This window comes from Onychostoma macrolepis, chromosome 24 (genome assembly GCF_012432095.1).
Source record: "Onychostoma macrolepis isolate SWU-2019 chromosome 24, ASM1243209v1, whole genome shotgun sequence".
Taxonomy (NCBI): domain Eukaryota; kingdom Metazoa; phylum Chordata; class Actinopteri; order Cypriniformes; family Cyprinidae; genus Onychostoma; species Onychostoma macrolepis.
The window spans coordinates 7,569,904-7,592,586 of NC_081178.1; the positions used below are offsets into that span (position 1 = coordinate 7,569,904).

The following is a 22,683-nucleotide window of genomic DNA, read 5'->3' on the forward strand; positions in this document are numbered from 1 at the left end:
AATGGCAAGAATAATCTTCAGTCATACACCTGCCTCTGCCCTGGGGATGCGTCCGTGCCAGGAAATATTTTTATTTTTATTTGTATGCATTTGTCACATGAGGCTAGGTGGCTTAATGAAGTTGTGCTGGAATAATCTGGGCTATATTAGCTGATCAAGTGTAGAAACGGTTTGGCCCACAATTCTTCTTTAAATATGCATTAAATCATAGAAAGAAGTTACCTAGTGTACCTTTTTCCATTTCAACACTGTATATCAGTCCACTCCTCTGAGTAGCTACTTTACCGGCACTACTTTAATGTCTCTTTTATTACACCGTCTTGTATTTAAACACAAGTGGTGCCATCTTATGCAGTTATCATTATCGTAGACTAAATTGTTAAAATTAATTTGCTGAAATTTACTTATAATGCTACATTTCTTAATCTGTTCTGATGAAGAAAACATTTATTTATCATTTGTTCACCAATGGATCCTCTGCAGTGAATGGGTGCTGTTAGAATGAATCCAAAAGGCTGATAAAAACATTACAATAATTCACAAGTAATCCACACCACTCCAGTCCATCAACTAACATCTTGCGATGTGAAAAGCTGTGTTTTTAAGAAACAAATTCATCATTAAGATGATTTTAACTTTAGACTCTTGTTTCTGCCCAAATTATGAGTCCATAATCCATAATAATACTTCCTCCAGTGAATCCACCATTTAGAACTTTTAAACTATTTTCACTTTTAACGGTGCTTAATCTGTGCATATTTCTCTCCTGATTCAGATGAGAATAAAGCAAAAATGGTTTGAAGTAAAAATGTCTTGATGCCCTTTCACTTTTGTGACATTGTATTGTGGTGCTTTTATCAGCTGTTTGGACTCTCATCTGACAGCACCCATTCACTGCACTGCACATACCGTAATATTGTTGGAGTGTTCATTGCGTTTTGATCATCTTATATAGTTGAATAGCTTCCGAATAGATCGACATGTACAGTATCTCACAGAAGTGAGTACACCCCTCACATTTTTGTAAATATTTTATTATATCTTTTCATGTGACAACACTGAAGAAATGACACTTTGCTACAATGTAAAGTAGTGAGTGTACAGCTTGCATAACAGTGTAAATTTGCTGACCCCTCAAAATAACTCAACACACAGCCATTAATGTCTAAACCGCTGGCCACAACAGTGAGTACACCCCTAAGTGAAAATGTCCAAATTGGGCCCAATTAGCCATTTTCTATCCCTGGTGTCATGTGACTCATTATTGTTACAAGGTCTCAGGTGTGAATGGGGAGCAAGTGTGTTAAATTTGGTGTTATCGCTCTCACTCTCTCATACTGGTCACTGGAAGTTCAACATGGCACCTCATGGCAAAGAACTCTCTGAGGATCTGAAAAAAATAATTGTTGCTCTACATAAAGATGGCGTAGACTATAAGAAGATTGCCAAGACCCTGAAACTGAGCTGCAGCACGGTGGCCAAGACCATACAGCGGTTTAACAGGACAGGTTCCACTCAGAACAGGCCTCGCCATGGTCGACCAAAGAAGTTGAGTGCACGTGCTCAGCGTCATATCCAGAGGTTGTGTTTGGGAAATAGACCTTTGAGTGCTGCCAGCATTGCTGCAGAGGTTGAAGGGGTGGGGGGTCAGCCTGTCAGTGCTCAAACCATACACCGCACACTGCATCAAATTGGTCTGCATGACTGTCATCCCAGAAGGAAGCTTCTTCTAAAGATGATACACAAGAAAGCCCGCAAACAGTTTGCTGAAGACAAGCAGACTAAGGACATGGATTACTGGAACCATGTCCTGTCTGCTGAGACCAAGATAAACTTATTTGGTTCAGATGGTGTCAAGCGTGTGTGGCGGCAACCAGTTGAGGAGTACAAAGACAAGTGTGTCTTGCCTACAGTCAAACATGGTGGTGGGAGTGTCATGGTCTGGGGCTGCATGAGTGCTGCCGGCACTGGGGAGCTACAGTTCATTGAGGGAACCATGAATGCCAACGTGTACTGTGACCAGTGTTGGGCACATTACTTTAAAAAAGTAATTAGTTATAGTTACTAGTTACTTCTCACAAATAGTAACTGAGTTAGTAACTGAGTTACATCATTATAAAAGTAACTAATTACTAGGGAAAGTAACTATTGCATTACTTTTTTTTAAAAATGTTCAAATGTCAAATAACTTTGGATGCCCCCAATATTAAATACCGGTATGTTAAATTAATGAAATGGACACTAAAAAGAATAAATTATTATTATAAAACATTGTACATTAATCTACACTATTTATCTACTGACACTTAGTATCAGTCAGTCATTATAATATAATATTATGATAATTTAATATTATATGATAGAACTTTAGTAATTATAATAACCAAGTATGAATGCATATTTGTCATCAATATAAAACGCACTAAGGATTAATGAGCTGCTGGGTTCATGAATATTAATCACGCTGTCTGCGTTCGCTCGAATTGATTTGCTGAAATCAAAACAGGGACGATAATAGGTGAGCACCAGCCAATGAGATTGTCGTTTGCGCATTAGTCCCGCCCACTGCCAGAGAAACCGGCAGTTCTTAAAAGCTGAAGAATTCCAAAGGAACTCCGTTATTTTGACAGGAAAATACAACAAAGAATATCGTTTACATGTAGCGCGTCAATTCTGCATGTTATGAAAGACTCTCTTGCTCTGTATCTTTCTTTGCGTGCGTGTATGTGAGAGAAAGCGATGGCGAGTCGTGCGCCTCCACACTAGGGTTTATGGTACGTCAAATACAGCTACACTGCGCATCCATTCAGATGAACTGAAAAATTAAATTCTAATAATATAATATAGTAACGCCACATTTTATTGTCAGTAACGGTAACGGCGTTGTAACGGGGGAAACAGTAATTCGTTTGATTACTCGTTACTGAAAAAAATAACGCCGTTAGTAACGCCGTTTATTTATAACGCCGTTATTCCCATCACTGACTGTGACATACTGAAGCAGAGCATGATCCCCTCCCTTCGGAGACTGGGCCACAGGGCAGTATTCCAACATGATAATGACCCCAAACACACCCCAAAGACGACCACTGCCTTGCTAAAGAAGCTGAGGGTAACTGGCCAAGCATGTCTCCAGACCTAAACCCTATTGAGCATCTGTAGGGCATGCTCAAACGGAAGGCAGGTCTCTAACATCCACCAGCTCCGTGATGTCGTCATGGAGGAGTGGAAGAGGACTCCAGTGGCAACCTGTGAAGCTCTGGTGAACTCCATGCCCAAGAGGGTTAAGGCAGTGCTGGAAAATAATGGTGGCCGCACAAAATATTGACACTGGGCCCAATTTGGACATTTTCACTTAGGGGTGTACTCACTTTTGTGGCCAGTGGTTTAGACATTAATGGCTGTGTGTTGAGTTATTTTGAGGGGACAGCAAATTTACACTGTGATACAAGCTGTACACTCTCTTGGTACTTTACATTGTACATTGTCATTTCTTCAGTGTTGTCACATGAAAAGATATAATAAAATATTTACAAAAATGTGAGGGGTGTACTCACTTCTGTGAGATACTGTATATTGTCACTAGAAAGATTTCTTATTGTGAGCACTGAGTGCTGTAATAGACTCTGAATTCAGTAGACTCCCATTTGTTCTTCACCTTTTATCGCCTCCTATGTTTAAAAACATTGAAGGTTATGAGTAATGAAGTTTTGGTTATTCATATTCCACACATGCTTGTGGTCTGTAGGCATTCTTGAACTTCCCTAAATGTTCTGAGTTCTATTAAAATGTTCTTTCATATTATTCTTTGTGCTGGTGCTTCTACCTACATTCGTATGACTTTTTCTTGTTATTGAAATGAATTCATGCCAAACAATCTTGAAGACCTTTTACATTTCCACAATGGTTTGACCTTCAGGATTCTCCTGCGCTCACACATTCTCCAGTGCTATACTTCATTCATGTATTCTACCTTTAACGTGCAAACATGAACCCATCCACCTTGTTTTGCTCTTCATACAATGGGCTGAGCTTCTCCATTCCATCAAATCTGACAAATGAATGTCTTGCAGCCAAATACCAAATGCAGCGTGGTCTCCCTTTAGAAAGCCTGTGTTTTTGAAGAGATATTCCCATTAGCAGCAGAGGGAACAATATCACCATTACTCCTCCAAGAGAAGGACTTAGATGCCGAGCCAAAGTTGGGCTTTTGTTCTGGGAAGAAAAGCGAGATGCTGAATGGTGGATAATGATCTTACCGAAGCCAGTCGGTCAACTGAGTTTAGCAGTTCTTTGGGTAACCTTGGTTCACTTTTCCTGTTGTGTTGTGTTGTTATGACATTATCATATCAAATGGGTCATTCCAGAAACATATTCTTATGTGTGTTATCGTGATATACGTGTGATAAAAGTGTGTAACATTGTAAGTCTTACCCTGAGTAGGAAACCATGAATCAAAACCCTGAAACGGTCCATGTTAAATGAATCATCAGTTTTTCATTCCTGTTATCAATGAAAAAGTTGAATGTGCCTGAAGTAAAAAATCATCATGTTTACTGAAGCTAAACTTCTTAACAAATGGAAAAGCTGATTTAAAAATCAATAGGCTGCCTTGTTCAAGGGCAGATTAACTCCAGATGCAAGAAAAAGTTTGACACATCACTTTAAGAAAAATAGAAATAACACCCACTGGATCTTTTTAGAAAATAATCTGCAGTATCTTTCCTCCTATAAATAGGAGTGAACAACTGGAACGATGCAGCTGATTTTGGCTGAGCCTGTTTGTTGGCTTGGTTCAAAGAATTTGTTGAATACACAGTGGATCTGCTGAGTATATAGATGCACTGAATTGTTTATTCTCTTTGTCAGTGTTGCATATGTCTGCCTTGATAAAGAGAACGTTGCATTTCTGAACCAATATAACACAAATGTACACATGGTGAACTCCAGTTTTCTCAGCCAGGGAATAACTACAAGAGCATCTCTGGACTACTTGATCTTTTTGGGTGTATGGTTAAATATATATATATATATATATATATATATATATATAAATATATAAAATAACTTTTATATCACTTATATAAATGTATTTGTTTTCTATATAAAAATGTGCATTATGTATTATTAAAAAGTAACATTTTAATGTTGAAACTCACTATATATACATATACAGTTGAAACTATGTATGAATATACATAAACTATGTATATATACACCTGTATATGGTATTGTAATTGACCTGCAGTTTTGAAAATTACTGTTTATCATGTAGACGACAGATGTAGGAAATAATAGTTCACAGTGTGTTGTGTAATTTATCAGTGTAACCTGTGATAGCACAAAGACTGTTGCAGGGATTGTCAATAAAAGTTCTGCCATAAAGATGTAAAATATTGCGTCGGCCCATATCACTTCAGCTCCTCTTACTGAAAGTTTAACAAGTGATTCTTTCAAAACAACCATAATTTTGGTAAATAATACTGTCATCCATTTCTTAAAGTGCCATTCTAATGTAAAGTAACAGCTGACAAAGTGTCATTATTTGGTCGCTATTTCCAGAATGAAATATGATGTGGACTGTTTATAACTAACATGAAAGTTCAATATTACTTAATCAACATTTCTTTTGTTTTCAAAGCAGACACACAAACACATAAAAACACACACAAACACAACATTCATAAATTAGTACCCAGTTACTAAGAGCAACTGCAGATAAAGACAAATGTTTCGGGAGCATCTCTTTCAAAATGAATCATTTAGCAGGCCTGTATTGTCACACACTTTATAATCGTGAAAAAGGCTGTAAAACTTTCTGCTTAAAACAAACCCATGCGATAGATGGGCAGTTTACTCACAGGCAAGACCAACTCCATAAAACAGGCTCTCAAACAGACATCAATAGCTGTTAATATTTAATTCTGCCCATCCGATAATGCGTTTCACTGAAACAAATCATTACTGTATTGAATTTGAGATAAATGGTGTGCAGAAAATTCTGAGGCTTAAAGCATTTCCCCCTATTCTGCAAAGTATGCAATTTATATGCATGTGTTCTATAAAGACATATGCGATTATTTATCACGCTTTCATCGCAGGGACAATTTAAATTCTTCATTCTGCAATAAAAGACACATAAAACAGTACAACACAGCTACATAAAGTCCTTTTAAAGTTTTATTCACTTAAATTTCTCAGTGTTAAAGCAACAAGAAAACATTTAGAATGTCCTTTGGTGTGATTTTCTTTTTTACATGTCAGTATATATACTGTATGTAAACTGATATTCTTTGATGCCAGCACGTTGCCAATATACTTTAGGAAAACTTCACAATCCAACTGAAGGAGAAAAAAAAAAGTATAAATGAAATAAAATAAATTTCAGACCAACATAATCAGATATTTAATTCAGTATGCACCTTGATTGAACGCACTAAAATGTTGCCCTTAAACACATTTCAGCAATAATACAAAAAAGTATATGTTCTACATTATCTTTACTCTGTCAAGAAAATAACTTCTGTTTTAATACAAAAATTAAATACACTGATGACTGTCTAAGCACTTCATCTGTTTGGGTGAAAACATACATCTTTGACCGTGGCCTCAGCAAACAGTCCGTCACATTTCAAAGTCATGGGTTTTTCAGTCATATTTTTTGGAGGATAAGGGGGTGTGCCACATGAGTGTGACTAACATCACACAGACTGAAAGGAAAACCAAAAAATTATATATACTAAAAAAAAATATCAAGGGTTACAGAATAACATTCACAAAAGCACAGGGTGGAGGAAGGACGGGCTTTTGACACAAAGGACACTCTAAAGTTTATTTTTCAAGGTGGGGTGGGAAGTGTTGGCGGGACGAGCTCAATTTGAAAGCGGATCAAATGTGACAGTCTGAATAGATTTCCTTATATCCACAATGCACTGACAGCAAAGAATGCTTGTTTCTTTTCTTTTCTTGAGTCTTTCTCCGTATCTTTTTTTTTTCTTCGTAATTGCCAGTTCACACAATCCAGACAGTTTTCCATCGCTCCGTGTCACAATAGCCAAAAGCAGTCTACAGCCAACATGATACCCAGAATGGCTCAGGTAAGGGGCGGCAGCTGGCTTTACTTGTACATGCCGCTGGCTGAACGCAGCTCCCGTTGCCTTGGTGATAAAGGGAGGAAAGGGATGAGTCTTGTCCGCTCCAATCCCTGTCGCTCTCTCGTTCTGTTAGGGGAGTGAGTATCTATTATGGCTTAGTTCACGTCTCTACTTCCTCTTATTTGCTTCATGAAGCATATGCTCAGGTAAATTCTATAAATAACACCTTGATGTTTTTTTTTTTTTTTACTTTTAGATTTTTATATTGAATCAATTTTTATAAATACTATTTTTATTGATGTATTATTTATTGTATTTTGTCTGTCATCCTCAGAAATTTCACTTTGATATTTGGGCACATTCCACATGGCCGGCCGAGTGTCGGTGGGTCTGGTGCGCTGCTCATACAGAAGAAGCTGGACATTCGGAGATCTTCCTCTCAAAGGATCCAGCAGATCTCCACGAGGAAAACGAGGCCCAGGATGGACAGCAGCGAAAGCAGGATCAGCCCAGGGGGCCGGAGGGAAGCCTGGCCCGAGTCCGACCCTCCGCAGCCTCCCGGCTCGTTCTCGCACCGCGGTTTCTCACACAGCAGGCCGGTGTACGCCGGAGGACACTGACAACGGATGTTGTTCACACACACGCCGCCGTTTTGGCAACGCAGAAGTTCGTTGTCGCACACCCGGGCTGTGGCATTGAGAGGAAAAGGGTAAGCAGAAGACAAACCCCCCCCCAACACACACACATATAGGCTACACCCAAACAAATATGAACACTTCTATGATTACACAGAGCTCTATCCTGAGATATCATATATTCATCTATTGCTGAAAATAGACAGAAATAGTCAATACAAAGTGCAGGCAAAGTATTGATTGAAATGAATCACAATAGAAAACTTAATATCATTATTAATAGAAATTCAAAAGTGAAAAATATTAATAGACTTTTTTTCTTACAGAAAATTGAACTCTCGAGATTTGATTAAAAATGTTCCAAAAAGCATCCCTGCTCAACGGCCACCTCAAAATAAAGAAAATGTCTCTCAAGAGACCTGCCATTAACCCAAACCATTAACATGGCAGAGGTTTCTCCAAATCCCTGACAATGACTTGCAACTTGCATTCCCCTCAGGTGTATCAGGTGCATTTAACAACAGGGACACCAAGGCCAGACCTCGGACGTAAGCTGTTGAGCAAGCTTCAGGCAAACAAATTCCAGCGCAAACTAGCAAAACCAACAGTGACAAATAAAAACGGATGAACAAGCCATGCCTCTCACGTCTTCATCAAAGCACTGTAATCCTTCTGATTGGAAAATAATCATCTAACACACAAACGCTGACCTCTATCAGTTTGCGAGGAATGGTTCTGAGAGGTCTTGTGCGTCGCAGCATCTGTTTAATGGCTGTTACTGAGCTATTTTGGGCTGGACTGAGCTGACAGGAAGAGCTGGATGATAGAGAGTGGAGGTGTAACTCTCCCAGTCATAAAGGCTGATTAGGGAGCTGGCAGAACTACATGGTCTTCAGCTTCTCTCTCTCCATCTCCTGTGTGGATATGGGCTTTATGGTTGAGTCAGGGAAAAATGAGCCCCTGTTTGTGTCCATAATTCCCTCTGTTCATCACTGCCGAGTCTTTTTACGATGCAGATCAATCGTTCCCAAGTGAAAACCCACACTCGTACCACAAAACAAGACCTAGAAATTGTACCTGCAAGATGAACAAGCTATTTGAATTATCTGTGATTAACATGCAAAAAGATTGAATGGGTTCAATTAGTATCAGTCTCGTCAGTATTTGTAGGCAAATCATAAATTGATTAATGTTTGGAACAAACTGACACAACTTTGTTTAAATAATAATAATAATAATAATAATAATTCTATCAAGGTGTTAAGAAATATCAAATGTAAGGAATATTTGTTTTCGATGTTAAGGAATACCAAATGATAAAATAAATAATAATAATAATAATTTACAGTAAATTAAATATGAAATATGAAATTATTTCATAAATTTAGTCAAAATAGGGCATTTAGCTAATGTAACACTTCACTTGTTTCAGTCTTTTCTGTCCGATCTTGAGTCAAAATGTAAGGAAACATATGGGCATTATAACAAAGTTATAGTTGCCCTCATTAAGTTATTTGTGTTTGAATTTGATGTAGATTAGAGTATCTACATTAGATTAGTTTATCTAGTCTTAATAAAAGAATTTAACAAAAAACAAAAAAGGTGTAGGATCTCCTTTGAAACTATTTTCCCTCAGAAACTGCTGATAAATTTAGAAGAATTCCAAAGAAATGGCAATAAATGGAATATGATGCAAAATTTTAGTAGAAAGACTGAAATAGTATTTTCTTGTAAAATGTACTCTAATAATCTTTGTTTTATTTACAACTTCCTTTTTTATTTTTATTTTTACAGTGCCTGTTTTTCTCTGGTGTAGTCATGACCTGACCATCAACTGTCTCTGAGCACATTTTACCCTGTCTTGTCTGCCCTTTAAGAAACAATAAAGAAATGATGAATCAAAAGATAGAGATTCTTTATTGATTCAGTGTTCTGGATAGGAGATTTTTAAACTCCTAAACTGCACAGAACACGTTCAGACTACTGTAGATGTTTCCTATTATAAATCAATTGATTCTTCACAAGTGTACGGCATATTTCATAGTTTTCAATTGAGACATCAATGTTGCCTTTACCAAACTGTTCATAAAAAGGAGATTGTACAAAAAGAAGTAAGAGGTAATGAGTGGATTGTATCTGTGGAAAGAGTTTTAGAACACCTCCTCTTTGAGGGAAAGAGAGCAAATTGATCGATTGCCTTTTCCACAACTGTGGCCTTTGGCAAGAATGCTCTTGTGCTTCATTTGAAGAAAGACTTAAAAGAGGCACAGTTTTGCAGGTAATGTATCTCAAGAGTTTGAGTCTTTTTGCTTCACCCAGTGAGTTCAACTTTTTCTGTCTCCTCAGTTTGATATCCCCTGATGACCAGGAAAAGGTGCTGAGGCAAGAAGAGCCACGCCAGTGATTTATAGCTGTTATGGGTGCTAACAAACACCTTTACCTTCCAATGGATAGGGGCATGGAATCTATTTAGTCTTATAAACAGTTTAACCTCTATAGCCTACACCACGCTCTCTAGAGCCCATGCACATCTAATAAATATAAGCACCTAGCAACAGAAGCTCTGTATGTTTAAAGCATGTGCACTCACAAGCAGGAAAAACGTGCTCAACCTCCAATTCAGCATTTGCAATTTGCTTGCATGTAAATAAACGGTAATAAGAGAATAAATTGAGCAATTTATTGGGTTTGCTTTTGATAAGAGGGATAATATTTATTGAGAACAGCAGTAGATTGCATGGTGCGCTGGGAAGAAAAGGCTTATTTGAAGAAAGATTTGAGCTTTAATTGCATACCGAAATCTGCATACAGATGGACGGGATCAGGAAAATGAGCCTTAGATTGCATTTATTACACACATTATGGCCTTTGGGACTTTGAATGAGACGAATGCAACAAACTTAAATCTCTTGTCTAGGACATCTAACGAAAAGCGTCTGTGCTGATGACAACATCAAATTAAAATGGTTATGGTGCTTTACCTTAGTGCATACCATCGGCTGAAACAGACACATGGTAATGCCTCTTCATGCTGGTGAATGATGGATGTGTATAAAGAGTCACGTCTCTTTATTTCTCTCCAATATGTTTCCCAGAACAGACAGTAATGGGAGTGCATTTGCCACATGTCACTATTTGCACCAATCACTCCGATTTACTTTAATCTTGTGACATATGTGATGTTGTGAATTTCTGCTTCTCAACTAAACCAAGCCTTGTAGTGTTGGGTCTAAAGCTGCACAGAACTCAATAAACACATATTAACTGGACTGTCTATCTCACATTATTACAGCCAACATCCCTTTGTGATATCTGAGGCTTTGGTAAATGTTGACCTTTGATGCTGGAAGCCCATTGAAGAATACAAATCAATGCTTGACCTACGGATCGTTTCAACCACAGCGCTTGGAGCCAAGAGAGAAGAACCAGCCATCACATTGTGGCCATAACAGCAAACAGCCAGAGAAAACAGCGCAGGCGTAAAATGTTGTGCTCACACCAAATATTAGCTCAGCTGCCTGTGTTCATCTGTGCAAATGCACGTGCATGGGATTGTGCCCGAGGATTGTTTGCGTGGTTTATCTCTGTGCTTGAGAAAAATTCTACAATAATACTATTAATAAAAACAATGCTAATAAATGATTAGAATAATTCCCTCAAAATGAATTCTGCACTACTAACAAGGCAGCATAACAGGTGTGACTGAGCCTCGAATGGAAGTCAGTCCAAGTTTTTTTGTTTTTTTTTGGTTTCCAAGTGCTGTAAGCAAACCAAGCTGCTCATTCCCGAGTAAGCCAAAAAGAAGCAGCAAACAGAGAAAATAGAAACAAGGAGAGAAGAAGGGAGGGAGGGGTAGAGAGAGGCAAAAGTGAGCAGGGGACTGAAGCTGCAGGTTGGGTGGAGGTTCTACTTACATTTGCAGCCATTGTCCCACAAATATCCTGGCAGACACTCATGGCACTTAGCCCCTGTCGCTCCCTCCTTACATTCACAATATCCTGTGCCATTACAGCGATCAGTGTCTGAGCCAAAGGGATTACAATTACAGTCTGTAGAAACAAGACACACACATACACACAGTGGAGAGATGGGGTCTGCGGTCTTCAGCCTCAGATCAGCTCATGAATAAAGTCCCTCTGTTTTCAACACAAAAAGCATTTTCGCTCAAAATGGGCCTCTGCTGCCTCCTTCAAGCACATTGCTAGTCTACAAAGGACAGATTTATAACCCCTATATCTGAATATTTACCTCACATCTACCATTTCAAAGGAATAAAATGAGAAGCATCAGCTGGGGAAGGTGAGTGAGGGTGGAAAATGGAAACAATGGCATTTATTTTAGTAAGGAAAACGAATGTTTGTGAATATTCAACATCTTGGAAGTCCCATAATGCAAAAGCGTAGACCATTACTGAGTGACTGCACTGTGTATTCTGAATAATTTTCTGAAAACATATTTCAATATGTAGTTTAGCATCAAAATGAGTGGCATGAAGGAAGGGAACATACAAAAGAGAAACAAAGACAGTCACAAGGTTTCGTGATTAGCCAATTCGCTTGCTGTCCATAAGTGCATTCAACTCAAATACTGATAACACTGATAATCATAATTAAATACTTTGATGCTACAGAAAATGTCCATGAAGGTGACCATTTTATTAAAGTCTACATTAAATGGCATTTGCATAAATTTTAATGACGTATTTCTGAGTGAAACAAGATACCGATTAGAAAAAAAGAGAGTTTGACTTGATTTTATCCACGTAAATAGTCCATTTTGATTTCATGTTGACTATAAGTTTTTGGCACCGTCAGTAACTATCCTGGTCATGGATCACCCAAAGACATCTGGCCAATTAACTGAGGTCTGCTTATGGTGCTGAAGTGCCATTCAAAACCTGCATTTCTTGGATATTTACAAAGATGACAAATGATTTGAGCAGATGCTGAGCTACTGAGGGGTTTTGAATATGCAACAGTTTTCATATTATCAATTCAAAAGAGAATCTGATTAATTCTCGAGCTTTCTCAGAAGAACTTGGATGTGTAGCCTGAAACTCTGATGTGCGTAATGACATTTCTGATCATGACTGCACATTTGTTCTTAAACATTTTTTTTTTTTTTAGGAAAACGAATCATTCCTTTTAAAACTCTGCTACTTCTTTTCATAAATTCATCAGTGTTTTCAGATGCCTAGCACAGCAGAACACTTTACAAGTGTGAACATAGCCTTAAGGTTTTGCTACAGAACAGATACTTGTTTCATTTCTAAGTAAAGACATTAATGCTTATTAATTATTAATGGTTTGCTAAAACACTAACATAAACCTCTCCCAAGATGCACTTTTCACATATTTTGACAGTTCTGTGGCCCTCCTGTGACTACAGATATTGCTCGGTTGAAGTGGAGGTCAAAGTCTGTGACCTGTAACACCTAAAGATGTGTGTGTAAGTCACACAGTCGTGACCTGCTCCCAGACACCTCTCCTGCTCTCTTCTTTCTCTTGCTTCTTCTTTCCGAGAGTGACATATGCAACACGCAGCACCTTTTTCTGTGGGTGCGAGCCCTCCTAGACACCTCACTGGGGAAGTGTGATGGCAGACATCACCTCTGTCTCACAATGACACCTGTCTGGCTTTTGTTTTTTGTTCTCTGCTCTAACTTTTTCTTTTTCTTTTATTGGCTTTGTAACGAACATTGAAAATTACCCTATCTTTCCCCTACAGTGTCTTCTGTCCTAATCTGCTGTGGATCATCACGTCATACTTGCTGGTTTTGTAGTCAAAGACTGGAGGGATGTGGATCAACGTGACTTTGCTGACGCACACAAGCATGTGTGAAGAGACTCGGGTGACGACAGAGGGATGGACAGACACAGAGAAGGGAGTGAAGAGATGGAGGATGATGGAGCAATAGAAACAGAAGGCCAGATGGCAGATTTGGGGGGAGTGTGATGTGCGATAAGCCGTGTTGGTGGATGGGAGTGCTGGAGGACTGACCTATGCAAACATTCTCATCGTCCAGCTCTGCTGAGGCATTGCGGTAGTATCCAAGCTTGCACAGCTGGCAGTGCTGCCCTCTAGTGTTGTGCTTACAGCTCACGCAAATGACGGTGTTTAGCACCTCGATGTAACTGCAGCGATTGGAGTGACTGAAACATTCGCAGTCTTGCAAAAAGGGGAGAGAGATGTGGCTGTGTTTAGGGTAAGTGTGTGCGAGTCGCGGCGGCGCTGCAGAAGAGGGGCACCATGGCATGCGAGGTTTGGATGGTCTGAAACAGCAGAAGCGGTGTTAGATGTAAGATCACCTTAAGATGAATGGAGAAGCGGTGTTGTTATTAGAGAGTTGGCCTCGAGCAAACCACAGCAATGGAGAGGAAAATAAGAACAGGAATGTTACATGGAAATCAAACACGAGCAGATGTAATTTTCAACCTCGGCAGAATGCGATTGCATGTGCGATTTGAAATTTACATCCGCTGTATTTATATTCTATTGCTCATGGAGAGTTGTTTCACAGAAATGATGGAAGGGTGTATTGAAGGAGCTGGAACTTTCAAACACGGGAATAAAACAATGGCTTCTATTTTCTATGCCCCCGAAATAACAAAGCCTCTCAGGTCGAAAACAGGTACACAAACTGTATCCTCTCCACAGAACTACTGCCATAAAAATGAAAGACAAAGCATTTTTTTCAGTATTGATTCTGTCAGCTCCAAAATGAGAAATAGCACAAGCAAATCAGAAATAACTTCCTATCTATTTCCCCATAGCCTCCAAAGAAACCAAACAACGTTTATCCAGGACCCGCAAGGAGTCTGTCCTAGTTTCAAAGTGAAGTTGAATCTCGATGCTCGGATGCTGCTCTTGGCATAGCATAACATAAACTGATGGCATTACCCTGACCTGCCAGGGATGCTTGGTCAACCAACTGGCCAGCACCTTCAACCCAGCGGGTCTGACAAATCTGAGTTACGCTCATAAAGCCTGCAGGTCCCTCCCTCCTGAGATGATTCCAGGGCTTTCGGGAGAAATGGCGGGCTTCTCATTATCGAGATCTGGATTGAGGTCAGGCCTCCTCTGCAGCCTTTTCCCCCGTCCCCCGACTGGAGGAGTTGAGACAGACATATCTCCTGTAAAGCGATCTCTAAAGCTGCCTGGATATGTCAATCATTCTGCCTGGAAAATGTTTTAGAGGGCCCACTTTAACAAAAAATTGACGGGCTTCTTGTCTGTGAGCCACTGCGGAATTATATCAGATTCAATGTTCTCATCCACACTCGGATCAGCAACATTGACTGTATATAACCCGTTAATCTGACAAAGTCAACATGATTTGAACACTTCCCTCCTGATTCATCAAGTAAAATCTTTGTCTCCTCAATTTTCAAAGACTTGGGTCTCTAAAGCATTCAGCACAGAGCTTCCATGATGATTCAGGATGGAGCTAATCATAAAACAAAGTAAACAATTGCACTAATATCAGTATCTTTTTACTTGATACTATGCAAAGTGGGAATAGTAGGGTCAGGGGTAGGTGTTCTGCAAGTACAGGAGGTACAAGACTCACTCTGGATTCATTGAGGGCATGGTGAAGGGGGTAATTCGGACAACATACACTGACACAGAATAGTGAGAGTATATGAATCGAGTCCTCCTACCTCTCTTACTGTTTGCAACTTGTACAGAAGGAACGGTTGACAAAGCAACTTGAGGAGCTACTAGACAAAATAAAGACAAAATAAATAAAATAAAAACATATTAAATCAACATAAACCCGAATGATGATATGAGCATTTCAATCTGTCTGTACCAAAAGCATGAAATTGACAATAAAACAAGAATTTAGACTAATCCTGTTACTCTGCCATAAATTATAAAAAAGATACAAAAAGGAGACAAATTTGCACAGCGCACGTTCCATTCCCTGCAGCTGCTGTGGTTTGGAAGTTTTTGATGGCTTTAGAAAAGAAAAAGCCTGCATTGCTGGCAGAAACTGCTCAGCTGGCATTAGTGTAGTTGAGCTTCCCAGGCTTCTTGTGTGAGAGCGCGTAAGGCTTAGATCCCCACGTCCCGCTGCCAGTCCGACACAGCAGCAGAACAACAGGGCTCAGAACAATCCCAAAGTTATCAGCTCATCATGCAGTCACAAAACAAACCAAGGGGCAATGAGCATTATGTCCTTTACTAACCTCCAACCCCCAATTCAATCAAAAACGCTGTTTACTCTGGGCTGTTGTTTGCGTGATGCTTCTTTTTGGACATCTGCGCAATGGATTACCTTGAATCAGTCTACCTAAAACAGCCATGAAAACTGTTGAGAGAAAATATTGAGAGGGCCCCAGAGAGAGCGCCATGCCTAATTAAAATGGAGGGCGTAACGCTTGTTTCTTAGAAATGCTGATTGCTCAAAAATCTCACAGCTTTCAGACATGTCAGGAACTGGTACGTGAAAGAGAAAAGGCAAAAAAAAGATGTTTGTCCATCTGGAATGATTCAGTACAACAAATATACAAAAAAGACTGGCTGTCAGCAAACTTCTGCTGAATCTGTTTCACCCTTACATCAGCCTAAATATCGTTCTGTGAGTCAGATCAAAGGAAATTGTATCCAAGTTAAAAATGTACCCTACCTTGATTTCGGTTAGCGACACCTAGGGATGAAATGTTCTGCCGAACTGCATGCATACAGGAGAAATCAGGTGTTAATTGAATGCACTGGCTGTCGGATGTCAGATGCACTAGGACGTGTCCAGTTTGGACTCATGTACACATAAACAGCTACACACATCTCCAGATGGGTCATTCATAAAGTTGAGCTGATAGGCTCGATGAGAACAAGCAACCAATAGACCAATCACAGATCATCTCTAGAGATTGTATGTAATTGAGCTTTTTGTTTTATGGCTTACTCTATATTAATACATGAGAATGGCGGCTGACAGTGATGAAGGGAAATCGTGTCAGTCTTTCGGTGTGAGACTGGATGTGTGTATTCATGGTTGCTTGAAATGCTTGTTCAATTTATCAAATTGATTCATTTGAAGTGTGGTTCTGTATGACAAAAAATAGCTATCAATTGAAATGACGATTTGATGGGAATATCTTCATAATTACATACAATTAATTTCCTTAGAGGCGGAAATATTAGGGCTGGGAATGGAGCAGTCTCGTGTCAAACTCAGAGGCAGCACTAAAGTGAGAGGACCAAACCAAGCACTCCATCTATCCAACACAAACGTGGTTAAGTCCCTTATGTGCTGCTTCGTGGTTGACCTCAGTGTGTGGGCATGTGAAACGAGGACAGGGTGCAGGAATTCCAGTGAGGACACGTCTATGAATTTGAATTTGATTTTTTTTTTCACCAGGGACATAGCATGGTGGTTGGGGACTCGGAAAGCATGCACACGCAGGTTACTGACAGAGGAAACCCATCTTGAAGACCCATTATGAAATGGCCTCTATGTCCAATCACATTGGGAGAAATGACTCTTTTTCCATGTGATTTGGGGAATTCCGTGAACTTCACTATGAGTTTTCAGTTCAAGCTCCAGTAATATTTTATGAAAGAAATTAAAGATGAAAAGCAAATAATTTCTGTAAGATTAATAAGATAATGTGAGCTCAGGGTGTGTCAACATCATAAAGTGCTTCTCTTTCTTTAGATTAGTACTTGGTTTGTCAGCATCATCTCATCAATAAATTTGCTTTGTTTGTTACTCAATCTCATTAAAAAAATGCAACTATTTCAAACAATTCTTCGCCTTTAGCTTTCATTTGTAAAGTAATAAATAAATAAATGCACAATTTGGATCCATCAAACTAATCCAATATTTGGAGAAACACTTTTTCCACAACCCTTTTTAATGGAAGTTTTCTCTTAATTTTTGAATCCAGTGAGACACAAAGAGTGAGCAAGCAGCAATGGACAACCATTGGAGTCACTATCAGTTTGGAACAGATCTGACCTCTGAGTGATATTCAAATCCAGCTGTCCTCTCTCATCACATTCCATGACACTCGCACACAGAGAAGCCACTGTCGTGATACCCATGGGACCACGCTGAGAGCTTTATTACTGATATAAAATGTGTTCCGTATTAGCAAGTGATTAGGAGCGATGCTCATCGCATCTGCTCTTCATTAATGTTTTTGTTAGTGAAATTTTGGATAAAAACTGGATAAATGAGAAGTGACAGATTTTAATCAATGCCATCCCAGTAATGAAATGCAATCCTGTACAGTCAAAATCTCATCTTAAAATACTAATTTTGCTCTAATGCCTGCATTAGGCAATTCTGGCAGACTTAATAAACTTGAAATAGAATTGGGAAAAGTCAATAAAGAATTCAATTACCCTCAAGCAACTCTGAGGAAACTGCAGTGTTTTCTTTTTCAGTCTCGGGCATAACATCTCTGTCCTCAAGGACACTCTTTACAAGCACTCTCTATAGTTTTGTGAAGGAAGAGAGAATGGTGTTTATAATTGTTACAGTGATGGTCAGAGGACGGTTTTGGTGCTAAAGTAACATCGAGCTATTTGGGACCCTGGTTGCATTGTGAGTGTCACCTCTTTGTGTCTTTCTGGATGGAGGTGTGTAAATTCACCATGAGGACAGTGAGTGAATGTTCATGGTACAGTAGCATGACGTTTGAATAAGAAATAATGGAGTGAGCCCATGCAGAAATGGCACAGCACAGGCCATGCTATACGGCCAAATACAAAACACACTTGAGGAGAGGAGAAGGGGGTGTCCACTTGGTTTGACATACATTTCTGATTAAAAGTGCAACTTTTAGTGCAAGATTTTTTTTCTGTGTTCACCAGTTTTAGATGGTCTGTAATTTATGTACAAATCAGACTCCATTCACTCTTGTAATAATTCCAATATTCATTATTGAATATTTGATTTGTGTAATGTTATTCCATACACCTGTGATATATTATACCAATCTATCCAAAGAGGAAATGCGTATATTTGTCCTGGACCCAGGAGAAGTGAAGCGTGTGGAAATATTCAGGGCGCTACATGCATTCTGACTTGTTCAATATCTCTGTGGCTCCAGTTTTCACATTCAACCTCCCTGCGCCTGTAACTCTATCTGTCTGCTGGCATATGAGGCCCCTGGCAGGACCAGATAATACCACATAGACCTGCATTTCTCATATTAAAATGATCTTCCCCTCTTTCTACTTCGGACGAGATCCTGAACTGCTTTACAGCCCCTGTAGCATTTATAATACATGTAATGCATGCAAAGTCAGCATGTGAATTAGTCACTATAGAAAACTCCTGTTTTATAGAAATAGTTTAACTAAACCCTGTTCTAACTAACTTCCAAACCAAACAGATTAGGTTGCGCAGTTTATATCCGATATATCTAATGAAAATCAGAAATAAATGTTTAACCAGAAGTGGACCTGAGGTGAAGTGAGAAGCAAAGCTGTTCATCTCGCACTTCCTGTTGATATAGATCTATGAGTTTGTTTACTTACTAACTGGACCAACACTATTTGGCAGACCTGAAAGAGAGATGAGAGAAAAGATTATATTAGCAACAGTAAATAACACTAGCAATATAACAAATAGCAATTTTAAAATGTAATAAAATGCAATAATAACAATCAAAATACTAATAATTATGTCTATTAAAATATTATTTATATACAAATAAATGTTAATACAAATATTAATAAAAACATCTAACAGCAGAGAACGTCTTCTCCTTTTTTTTTTTTTTTTTAAAGAGCAAATTCAGAAGAAAGAACTTGTAGTGTTTTATCAGCTTTCTTAATAAATCAAAAATAAATAAATAAAAGGGGGAGGTGCCATGTTTCTCAATCAAGAGGACCATTTGGAAAACAGTGAATGGAGGATTTCCTACACGATGGAGAACTCTTGGAGACAATGCTCTGGTAGCAGAAAGAGAACTGAACTCACGCCCCTGCCATGTGCCATCGATCTAGTGTGTGCCATCTAATCTCCCTCCCTGATCTCTGCTTCAGAGGTACAGTTAAAAGCCAAATTTATGACCTTTGGAAGGAGGGCTGAAAAATGACTAGGAAAATAAAGACTGTAGGCACCTCCAATGAACACGTGTGAAGACTGAGTCAGAAAAATAGCAAGAGGGAAGAAAGTGGAGAGGACAACCTGCACAGGGAAATATAAACTCTAACATCATGCCATGGTATTTAGATCTGCCAATACAAATGAGAGACTTTCCTTGAAGAAATCCTGCTCGATTTTCATTTAAGTGAGAAATCTTACACACTTCTCTGACTCAAATATTATATGCAAACTATAGCACATGGGAGTTTTAGTTCCATTATCACAGTTTTTTCTGACCCCCATAGCACTCCCTTGTGTACTCCAGGGGGTGCCCATTCCACAGTTTGAAACTCCCTGCTTTACTGTATTTTACAATGTCTATATATGCCAAATTATGTCAACAATGCAATAGCAATACATTCTCTCTCTCTTTTTTTCTGGGGAAAAAAGTGGTTGCAAGGGTGTTCTGGCAGTTTTTTTTTTTTCCTGGGAGATTTATTTAATTATTTACTTAGATGACACTTGGCTCCCTCTTTCAATGCGAGTCTATGATTTTTTTTTTTTTTTTTTTTACTTGTAAGTCATGACGGAAAAATTATGGCTCATGTTGATGCTGCATCTGACACCACAGAAACACATACAGACGTCTGGATATACTCTAAACAGCATCAACAGTGTAACACAGCACCTCTCATAGCAAACTGTCCGCTCTCTTTGCTTTAAATATAGTTAGGCTTTTAGTCATGGTGCGCATTCATCCTCACGATTCATGTAAGTGCAATTCAACCTCTTTTGTAATTTATTTATTTATTCATCTCTCCTCTTTTGAGTTGGACAGTCGTCCGCCTGAGACGGACGCAAAATATCATGTGTCATATCATTAGATTACCTTTCGATCACAGCGGTTTTCAACCCCCCTCACCTGCTCGAACTCTCCATTATGTTGGGGAGCATGAATCGAATTGTGAAGCCTAATGCAGAAACACATTAGGCTGCTTATGTTTATTGCATACTCCATTGATTTTTACCATCTGAACTTCTGTACTCTGGGGTTACTCGAGTCTCCGGGATCAACCATTGATCGGCAGGAGTGTGTGCGCTAAATGAATACACATCCTGGAAGATTTTTCCATTTTACCCATTCCTTATTTTGCATGTTAGTTTGACATTTTTATTTTATTAGCTGTTTAACACACCTGAAATATTATCTGACAGAATGTGAAAAAGTTGTATCTTCTGGGGCTTGTCACTGTGGAAGTGTGAAAAAGACAATTTTGTACCATATCTACCCCTTAAAGGGGTGGGGGGTCGTAAATAAGGTAGAAAGATGTCCCACCAGTAATGTGCTGTAATACCTCAAAGTCACAACTATCACAAATTTTTTTCTTGAGTGTATATATATTATAAATATGCCTGTATATGCTTAGTCTATGTTCCTTCTATTTAACAAATACTTCCTTGATTTTGTGCAAATCCACCTTTCCATAAATTATTAAGACCCTTTTCTTACAATCAAGCAATTATGCTGTCAAAATACTCCTACAATGTTGTATGAACCTGCACAGAATGATAAAGAATAGACAGTCTCTTGGGAGAAAAATCCACCCACACACACCTAAACACATGTTATACTGACAGTTAATTTTTCAGGCTTCCTCCCAGAGGTTGACGGGACATAATTAACCCAACCTGGGCAAGATACCAGATCTGTCCTGCCCTACATAACATACTCACTCGCCTGCCAAGTCATCCAGCTTGAGGGATTCCCGCTGGACGGCACGAAAATTGTGACGACTTTCCTTTTTTCCCATTTGAAAGCCAATCTGTTCCTTAACCACCCACTTCCATCGCCAGCGAAAGGACAAAACCCTCTGTGATGCTTTATTTCATGTTTCATGTTGGAAACGAAGCTAGTTGAATTGCTGGTGGCCTCATTATTGTTGTTCTGGTAGAACAACATCCTGACCTTCACAGAGTCTCATCTGTTTGGTTTTTCCGTCCACCTGGACATTCAGGTAACGCTTATCTACAAAATTTCTACCCTAGGCAAAGTTTGTAATTACTTTCCCTGGCTGCTTACATCTCCTGGCTATCCATCATCCGTTTTCTACCCGGACGTGAGCCGTGACATGCACAAGCAACTGTGTGCCTCAAAACGGAAGGAAATGTGACAATCCACACTGGTGGAACTTGTCGCCCAACCTCCGCTACAGTAACGGTGCCTCCATCTGAACGTCTTACAGGGCAGAGTGAATAGATTTGTACGGGAGATGGCAAGTATGAAAAAGTGACTGCGATGAGTCACAGTCACAGTTAAGATTCTGGGAATGCGACGCACGGCAGAAAATTCTGTGATGGAAGAAACAAATATTTGAAAGAGAGATTACCGTTGCGGCAGCACAGAGAAAGATGTGGAAAAGGCAGAGTAAACAAACCAGGTCTCATGGGGGAATAAGGAGAACATAACACAAAACAAAGAAAGAGAAAAAAGATAGAAAGAGAGAGTGAGCGTAATATGCTTTCGGAGCTGACACTACGAGAGTCAAGATGGAAATGGAAACCGTGAGGGTTGTGGAGGATATGCAGCCAGGGTGGAGATGTTAAAATGAATAATTAGATAACACAAACGGTACAAAATAACTCTCCTCTTCTGGGAGAAGACAAGATGGCCACCTGGCCCTTCAGATAGCACTAATTAGAGCATCCGTACGGCAGTAGAACGAGGATTGAGGACACGCTTAATTACACTTCAAGATCGTTCATGTTACACAACAAGAAAGGCAAACACCTTCTACGGAACAGAACGCGTTCTGAGGCTGGAATCGTCTTCCTCTCCGAGTGTATGTTCTTTCTATAAGAAAGTTTGCATGCCTGAGGATGGCAGGTGGGGGAGGAAGGATACAGC

At 39.3% G+C, this 22,683-nt stretch overlaps 1 protein-coding gene across 4 annotated transcripts in view; it reads right to left on the reverse strand.

The window, feature by feature from the left end:
* Positions 1-6,036: 6,036 nt before the first annotated feature.
* ntng1a (netrin g1a) overlaps positions 6,037-22,683 on the reverse strand; it is a 97,615-nt gene continuing 80,968 nt past the window's right edge. For 2 of the 4 annotated variants that reach the window (XM_058766031.1, XM_058766030.1), the window contains exons 5-7: positions 19,226-19,252; positions 16,362-16,406; positions 6,037-7,781 (exon numbers count right to left, since the gene is read on the reverse strand). In XM_058766031.1, the coding sequence (XP_058622014.1) occupies positions 7,534-7,781; positions 16,362-16,406; positions 19,226-19,252 (320 nt within the window). In that variant the 3' untranslated portion in view covers positions 6,037-7,533. Of the gene's footprint in view, positions 7,782-11,643; positions 11,779-13,729; positions 13,898-16,361; positions 16,407-19,225; positions 19,253-22,683 lie in introns of all 4 variants that reach the window. The other 2 variants (XM_058766033.1, XM_058766032.1) reach the window with 2 other exon arrangements.